Consider the following 8,871-nt stretch of genomic DNA (forward strand, 5'->3'; position numbering starts at 1 on the left):
AGAATCATTTCTCACGAGCAGGGTGCGTTCCAGAAAGGTAAACTGATTCATGACAATATCAGTGTGGCTTCCGAGCTGGCCAATTTGTTGTTCTCTGCCATGAGAGGAGGAGGCCTTGGCCTTAAAATTGATATTAGAAAAGCCTACGATACAATCTCTTGGCCTTTCCTATTTCAGGTCCTGCGCCGGTTTGGTTTTCCTGATAGATGGATTGGATGGTTAGATCAGATGCTGACATCCACGAAGATTTTGATCTTAATCAATGGCAGTCCCCAGAGGTTCTTTTCTATGAAGAGGGGCTAAGACAGGGAGACCTGATCTCCTCAATGTTATTTATAATAGCAGAAGAAGTTTTTCCAGAGGATTATCAAAAATGGTCCAATCCAACTCCCTGAAACTGCTCAAAGGGCCTCGTGGCGCCCCATCTCCTGCTCAAATTCTTTTTGCCGATGATATATTTATCTTCGCCAACACGTCGTCGAGATATGTTCGTAACCCTAAGGATTTTTTGTTGAAATATCAAGAATATTCTGGGCAACGTATCAACTTTGATAAAAGCAAATTATTTCTTGGAAATATGGCCCCGAGTCGGAAACAAAACATCTCTGAAATTTTGGGTATTCCAAGTTGTGACTTTCCCACGAGATATCTTGGGGTGGAGATCTTCAAGGGAAGAGTCAAGAAGGAAGTGTTGTTATCAGTGATGGATAGGGTTAAGGGTGATTAGTAGGTAGGAAAGGAAAGCTCTTATCAATGGCGGGCAAGGTGGAGCTGGTTAGCTCTGTCATCTCTGGCATTCTTAACCACACTTTCGCTATTTATTGGTGGCCTTCTTCCCTTATTGCGACAATGGAGCGATGGATAAGGAACTTTATCTGGTTAGAGGAGGTGGACACATCGAAGTCTATTACTGTGAGGTTGGGTCAACTTTGCACGCCAAAGGAGGAAGGGGGTTTTGGGAATCAGAAGACTCAAAGATTCAAATAGAGCAATGTTGAGTAAACTGGTTTGGCGTATTAAGCATGAGAAGTCTGCGACCAGCTCTTTCCTTAGAGCTTGTTTTGTTAAGAAGGATGGGTCCTTTAATAAGGGCTGCTGACCTTCTTCTATTGCTTTGGGTGTGAGAAAGTTTTCGAATTTTGTGGCTAATAATGAGAGTTGGATCATAGGTAATGGCAGCCTCGCATTCTTCTGGAAGGACAAGTGGTGGGGTCCAAATCCTCGATGAAGGTGAGCGACTTTATCAGGAATGGTGAATGGGACCTCTCGGCAGTTAATTACAACTTGCTTAGTAATATTTTCAATATTAATAAGGGAATCAGACTCCCCATCGGGTCTCTAGATGATGTGTGCGCCTGGCACCTGACCCTGTCGGGTTTGTTCTCTACCGCCTCTACATGGGAGGCATTAGGCTGAAATCCTCTTCTGTGCACTGGTGCTCAATAATTTGATGCAAAGGCCTCCCTCCTAGGTATCCACTCTGGGTTGGCGCCTGGCTCATAGGCAGCTCCCTACGGGTGATATTCTTAGAAAAAAGGGGATTCATATGACATCGAAATGCTCTCTCTGTGACTGTGTGGAGGAAAGTATGGAGCACATATTTTTAAATTGACCCTACTCAGTGGAGATCTGGGAAAAATTGACCCAATGCTTTGGGATTAGTTCGTCCATGTAGCAGTCAGTGGAAGACCTCCTAAAATGGTGGAAGAGGAAGGCGAGATGTACTAATATAAAAATTCCTTAGCTGATGGGATTTTCTATAGCTATAGGGCATATATGGTGGGAGAGAAATAGCAGACGACATGAAGGAAAATCTAGACTTGTGAATTATTCCTTTGAATATATTCGCAAGGAAATAAGTCACTGCGTAGGAAGTTACAAGGGTGAGGTGAGATATGCCTCAGATATTATTTGTTGTAGAAACTTGAGGCTGAATATTGAGAACCACAGAGTCCATCCGCCTCTGGAGGTCCATTGGTGCAAGCCCCCATCAACTTGGATGAAAGCTAATGTTGATGGCAGCTCTCTGGGCAACCCTGGAAGGGCAAGGGCGGGAGGTGTTATTTGTGATAGTGATGGCAGAGTCTGCAAAGTTTTTAGCTTATTCCTGGGCATAAAGAAGATTTATGAGGCAGAGTTTGAGGTTGTGATGGAAGGAATCTTGACGGCGAAGTCCATGGAGGCTATGGGTCTGTGGATTGAATCAGATTCGGCTGTAGTGGTATCGACGATCCATAATAACCAGATTCCTTGGTTTATTCTCCAAAAGTGGATTTTTGCTCTTTCATTTTTAGAGTCTATACCTTGGAAAATTAGCCACTGCTTTCGTGAGGCTAATCCTATAGCCGACTTTCTGGCGAAGTAGGCAGCTAAGTCAGGGATCTCTGATTTCCCGGTGACCTTCCTGAGGCATATTCAGATCGACTTGGAGAATGATGCGATGGATAGGCATAGATTTCAATTCTTCTAGGGCACTGCTTGCTCTCTCTGCTGATGGCCATGCTGAAGGCGGAGGTAGTAAGTTGCTCTAGTGGTTTCTTCCTTGTCTGTTTTTGTTTTTTGCTGTATTTTTGTTCCCTCATTTTAATAAAGTGATCTTTTAGCAAAAAAAAAAAAAAAAAAAAAAGACTACACAAAGTCGCCTTATTCATATCCCTCAACCTTCTCAGCCCCAGCCTTAACAGTGATTTTTTTAATCGAATCGGTATCACCTGTTCAAATGAAATTGCCCATCCACCTTTCTATAATGGAAATCAAAGTAGAGGGCCACCAATAAACAGCAAAGGAATGGCTATTCATCCCCAAGATAACCGATCTCACAAGTTCAACTCTTCCACCCATAGAAAGTAAATTTCCTTTCCACCATGCCAATCGAATTTTGACCTTGTCCAGGATCGGAAGAAGGCCTCCTTTTTCACCCTTCCTTTGAAAATCTCCACGCCCAGGTATTTTGTGGGAAAGTTGCAAACTGAGATTTTTAGTACATCAATAATGGCCTACTTTCTCTGGACAGTAATAAGACCAAGAAAAATTTTACTTTTCTTAATATTAATTTTCTGACCCTAGAAATCCTCATACTTTGAAAGGAATAATTTTAAATTCTTCACATACCTGATCGAGGCATTGGAGAAAATAAAGATGTCATTCGTGAACAGACTATGCACTGGAGTAGCTGCACCACGTGGATCGTTCAGAGCTTTCAACCTCTTTTTTGCCACCAAGTCAGTCAACCCTCTGTATAACACCTCTTCAGCTATGATAAAAAGCATAGAGGAGATTGGGACCCTTGTCTAAGACCCCTTTTCATGCGAAAGTACCCAACCGATCCTCCATTCAAAATAACCAAGATTTTTGCTGATTGAAGAAGCTGACTTATCCTGGAAATCCATTTTTCTTAGGAACCAAATTTTCGCATAATAGAAATTTCCAAGAAATGGTATCATAGGCCTTCTAGATATCTATCTTCAACCCCATACCTCCCCCCCAGGTGGTGGAAAACATCAAATTTGCTAGCTCCGAAGCCAAACTAATGTTGAAGTAAATGATTTTTCCTTTCTGGAAGGCACCCTACTCCTCAGAAATTATGCTAGAAAACACTCTCGATAATCTCAAAGCCAGGATTTTTGAAATAATTTTACCTAAAAAATTCCACATACATAATGGGTGGAATTTATCCAGAGAAATTGCTCCCTCCACTTTCGGAATCAATACCAAAAAATTGTTATTGATTCCGTGAGGCATGTAGTCTGTTTTGAAAAAGAAATTAATAGCTTTGCAAACATCTGTTGCAATGATATCCCAACATACATTATAGAATGTACCTGAAAATCCATCCAAACTCGAGGCGCTCTTAGAATCGAGGTCCCAAATAGCTCCCTTAATTTCTTCATCAGATGGAGTCAAATCAAGCCCAGTCCTCTCGTTCTCCTCCAAAGAATTAGGAATACACTCCAAGAGCTCCATATGATCATGGGTAGGGACATCTTTATGAAAGTTTTTATAAAACCTGGTCACATACCCTTCAATTTGGTCTTTTTCAGAAAGAACCACACCGTCCTCTTGCTTAATCATCCTAATAGAGTTTTTAATTCTTCTTATCTTTGCAAAGATGTGAAAAATTTGGAACATCTATCACCCTGCAACCGCCATTTAATACGAGCTTTGTCAGCCTATAATTTTTTGTAATTCTCCAAGGCCTTCAGCTGCCTTGTTTTTGCGTTAACTTTCCAACCAAAAAGCTCATCAGACATGCCCTGTTCCTCAATCTCCCGTGGCACGTCTTCTAGTCCTTTCTTCGCTTCCTCCAACTCAACTTTAAAATTTGGGAAACTGCTTTTCCCCCATGTATGCAGAACCCCTTTTAATCTTTTTAATTTTTCCGCGAACACCGCCATGGGGGAACCTCTGATGTCCTCGTCCCATTATCTCTTCACAGTGTGTAAAAAGGTCTCGTGCTCTATCCAAAAGTGCTGAAATCTGGAGGGGTAATTTCTTGGCCTTTCTGATGCTGCAGACACCACCAAGATCCGGGAGTGATCAGGGGCCACCCTTCAAAGGACAACTTGGTGGACATCCAGGAAAGTGGAGATCCAAGCGTCATTGTAGAAACTTCGGTCCAGAATGGCAACAACATTGTCCCTCCTTCTATTATTGGACCAAGTAAATTTTCGACAAGATGGGATTTTCATAAGAAGGCAAGCATCCGCCATAGCTCCAAAATCCGCAGCCGACCCTAGGTTAAATACTCCAGGACCCCTTTATTCATGAGATGCCAAGGTGGCCTTAAAATCCCTAACCACCATCCAGGGCACGTTAGGACCAAGGTTAACACTTACTAATTCATTCCATAGGTCTCTCCAAGCAGCCCGCACACATTTTGCATGCACCACAGTGAAAAGAAATAAGGTCCATGCCCATTGCACCTTTATAGAAATCTGTTGGTCTGAGGAAGCCACAACAACAGGCTTGCTCACCCCTCTTCGCCAATCGACCCATAGATTAGGGGGCTGATCATCTCTAACATTGTAAATAAAATCTGAATCAAACCCTCTCTTGTTGAATTTTTTTTTTTGGAAAATTCACCGCCTCCAACATGAGTTCAGCGATGCACAAGAGGTCCACATTCTTCTCCCTTACTAAGTTACTCAAAGCCAGTTTTGCCGTTGATTTTCTCATCCCCCTGATATTACAATAGAGGGTTAACATAATTTACTTTTTATATTCTGCAATACGATCAGACTTACGCAAAGTCTGCTCCGTATTAGCCATTTGTTTCCCTTTCTTCTGTCTCGCGATTACCCACGTAGCCTCTTCCCTTTCCCATTGCATTGTATCCATATGTGTCACCTCAGGATGTGTCACTATGGCATTACCTCCCTGCATATGAATGGGGCTAACGTTTGTAATCACGTTATCCTGTTGCGGCGAAGAGTGTAATGAATTTCTCCCGAAGTCCCAGTCCGTACTTCGACCACCCCTTACAGGAGCTGTCTCGTGATCACTCCGGCCAAGAATTCTAAGCCTAGCACTACGGTCATGACCGTCAGTCTCTATCAAGTGGGTTTCTTCAGCCCCCATACCTGTCGTTGCCTTTTTCCCTCCAGTTGGACCAGGTCGTCCCCTCCTTGCGATAATTGCTCTTCACGCCTCTGAACAATGCCGTTGAAAGAGGGTTGCCTCTTACCTTCCACTCCATAACCCAATTCCTTGGGCAACCCACTTCCATGTCCATCAGACCTATGGAGTCATCCTTATTGTTAACGTCAAGCTGATCCCAATTCAAGAGATTATTCCCCCTTGGCATATAAGGTATATTCCTCCCATATTGAGAATCAATCATATTTGGCAGGTTAATATGAATTTGACCGTTAGCCTAATTAGAATCCCAATCTTGATCAATCTCCTCCCTGATTTGATTCCCAAATAAGGAAGGAAACCTAATAGGCGATTGGGAGAGATCTCTGCCTTGCGATCTCACCGGAGCTCCTTCACCTTGCCGTCCACCACCAGCGTTCTCAGGGTAAACCGTCCCTGGTATTGATCCATGCTGCTGCCGTGCTTTGTGTTCATCAGCAGATTTTTTCGTCCTGCACTCATGTACAGTGTGCCCATATTTTCTGCAAAATCCACAACGCTTCATACCATCCTCATATATAATTCTTTGCTTGAACCAGAAGGCCTTGCCTATGCCTAGTTGTATCCTTACAACCTAAAAATCTTCAAGGCATTTAGCACCAATCTCAATCTCAACTTGAACGCGTGTATAAGTGTCCATCGCGGCTAAAGGTGTACGCTTATCCAAAGCTACCGGCCTTCCTGCCACCTTAGCCATGGTCAAAATAATCCTCTCATGCCAATACTCAAGGGCTAGGTCCGAAAACCTGATCCACACGAGTTTGGTAGAGGGGTTGTTGGCATGGACGTCAAAATCAGGCCTCCATGGTTGAAATCTAATAATCTGCCCTCCGACCTTCGTCAAACTCCTTCTCCACATTGATGCCATATCCACCTCAGTGTCGAATTGAAACAGGATGTACCCCTTCCCCATGGGCGCCATTCTGACATTGCCTTTGAGATTCCATGATTTCTCAACCTCTTTTCTAATATTATCAAGAGAGATGAATCTAAAAAATAACCCTTCCAATCAAAGTGAATCTGAACCTCAGGAGCCTCTCCTCGTACGCGTCTTGGGGAATAATTATTTTTGTGAGCAATCCAGCATGGATCGGCTCAGGAAGTTGCCCAACATTTGGAATCGCCTTCCCTACCACCGTAGAGTAGGACCTCTTCTCAGCAGGTCTATGGTTGCTCGGATCATCAGAAATCCTCTCCTTATGTCCTCCATTGATCTCCTTAGGCTGACCCTCTCCTACTCCAATCTCCACTGGTGCAGTTCTAGGTCGGAGATACTCAATAATCAGAGGTTGCTTTCCACAGTCAGGTGGCCACCCCTTCGTCGAATCTCTCACAGGCACCATCCTCTCTTCAGCCTCTTTTCTAATATTGGGTCCTTTTCCTGAATAATCCATTTTCTCTAAATCCACCCTGCCATTGATGAATTCTTCTTCCCAAGTTTCCTTTGTGATTCCCTGATAGTTTGTCTCCAAGGCTGTAAGAACTTGAGAATTGGACAACATCCTTCTAGTCCCTATAAACACAAATCAACCATGAATGCTTAGAGGAAAATGGAAAAGATAGGTAGTGATCTAGGATGCTTGTTTCTTTATTGTTATCGAGTATGTGGAGAACCATCACAATAAACAATGTAACAAACGGATGGCAAGTTTAAAGCAGAACTATTTCAACACTCCATGGGCATTCTTTTCATTCCTTGCTGCACTCATCGTCCTCATTTTGACGGTGTTACGGACTATTTGTTTCATCTTAGAAGTTGTATGGACCAAAACATTAACTAATTATTTATTATTTAGTAGATGTAGTTTATTGTTTGAAGTGCGAATCAGATTCTCGTACGAGACATGCTGGATTCCATGTATGTGGATCAGGATCGAACTTGATCCATCAAAATTGTTTTTACTTTTTGATATAAGTCTCTTTTTTTTTTTTGTTAAAATTTATTTCATAAAATCAAAAGAGGAAAGAAACATAAACAACCAAACAACAAACAAACATGAAACCACCCACCTTTGACATTGCCATCAGCAGGAGGAAAGAGAAGGCACTAATTAAATCTACAATTTGTTCTGCTGTCAGCATCTCTAGAAAGGACGTCCCCAATGTGAGGCGGACGCATCATATCGGCTGCCCTCAACATCTCTATGATTTGATATAAGTCTAATATTGCTAATTTACATTTACTTTAAACAACAACCCACCCAACCCCTAGCCTTCCATCGCACCCCTCCTCCCTTTGAAGTGGGGATGGAACCGAGTTCAACATGAGGGGGGCAACAGGACTTGGGGCTGCCCTTCACCTCTGATCCTTGAAGATGCAAACCGGAAGGTTAACAGTGATAAAAAATAAAATAAAATAAAAAATATATAAAAAAAATCAATGGCTAAGATGTAATAAAATTAAATCAACGGTCTCGCAAAGAAAGGTGTTATTGTATCTTGGAGTGGATGGGGTTGGGGCAAGTCCCAAAACCGTAGAAGACCGGAAAAAGACAGAAATAAAGTGAGTGAAATTATATTGTTATCTCTTCTAATGGTCTTTAAATGCATTTAATGATATGTTTTCAAATTAATCTGAAAAATTCATTTTTATCCATGTCATTTTTTTTAAAATAAGATAAAGGATAATAATGATCATTGTCTTTTTCTATTGGCAATAACCCACACGCATAACACAGTATATTATATGGCAACTCATAATAGAATATATTATGTTCCGTGGACTTAATTTTGGACTCATGTGCCACCCAAACTTGTAGAGGGAGGAAGAAAAACTCACATTTTGACCATGTGAATGATTGACATGGGCAGTCCCAACTCCCAACTCCCAACCATTGAATAGATAGAAATAATATTGAATTTTTATATTAAAAAAAAATTATATGTAATCATTGTCACATATGATTTTAATAATAATTTTTAATCACTTCATATTTTATTATAAAATTTTATTTTACTTTACATCCAAAACCTTTGCTATGATATGTAAAATAAAAGTTACATGTAAAATATATCATTATTAAATGTAATTAAAAAAATTAAGTAATGTATTACATCAGATCATGAGGTAATGATTACAAACATTTATTTTTTTAAAATATTGAAAATTTTATTTCTTTGAACAATGGTCCCAAGTCTCTACCATTGGATTTTTTTTTTTTTTTAATCATATTCAGTGTCATTTTCTATAAAATGGCATTCTTGCAAATATGTCATCTTCTTTGCATGGTTTAGAGT

General features: G+C 41.1%; 1 protein-coding gene across 1 annotated transcript in view; it reads right to left on the reverse strand.

The window, feature by feature from the left end:
• Window positions 1-6,623: 6,623 nt before the first annotated feature.
• The window catches only part of LOC122092340 (ABC transporter C family member 3-like), a 23,138-nt gene continuing 20,890 nt past the window's right edge, over window positions 6,624-8,871 (reverse strand). Inside the window, exon 14 of the mRNA XM_042662655.1 lies at window positions 6,624-7,147. Coding sequence (XP_042518589.1) covers window positions 6,624-7,147 — 524 coding nt within the window. The remainder of the gene's footprint in view (window positions 7,148-8,871) is intronic.

This window comes from Macadamia integrifolia, chromosome 10 (genome assembly GCF_013358625.1).
Source record: "Macadamia integrifolia cultivar HAES 741 chromosome 10, SCU_Mint_v3, whole genome shotgun sequence".
NCBI classification, from domain to species: domain Eukaryota; kingdom Viridiplantae; phylum Streptophyta; class Magnoliopsida; order Proteales; family Proteaceae; genus Macadamia; species Macadamia integrifolia.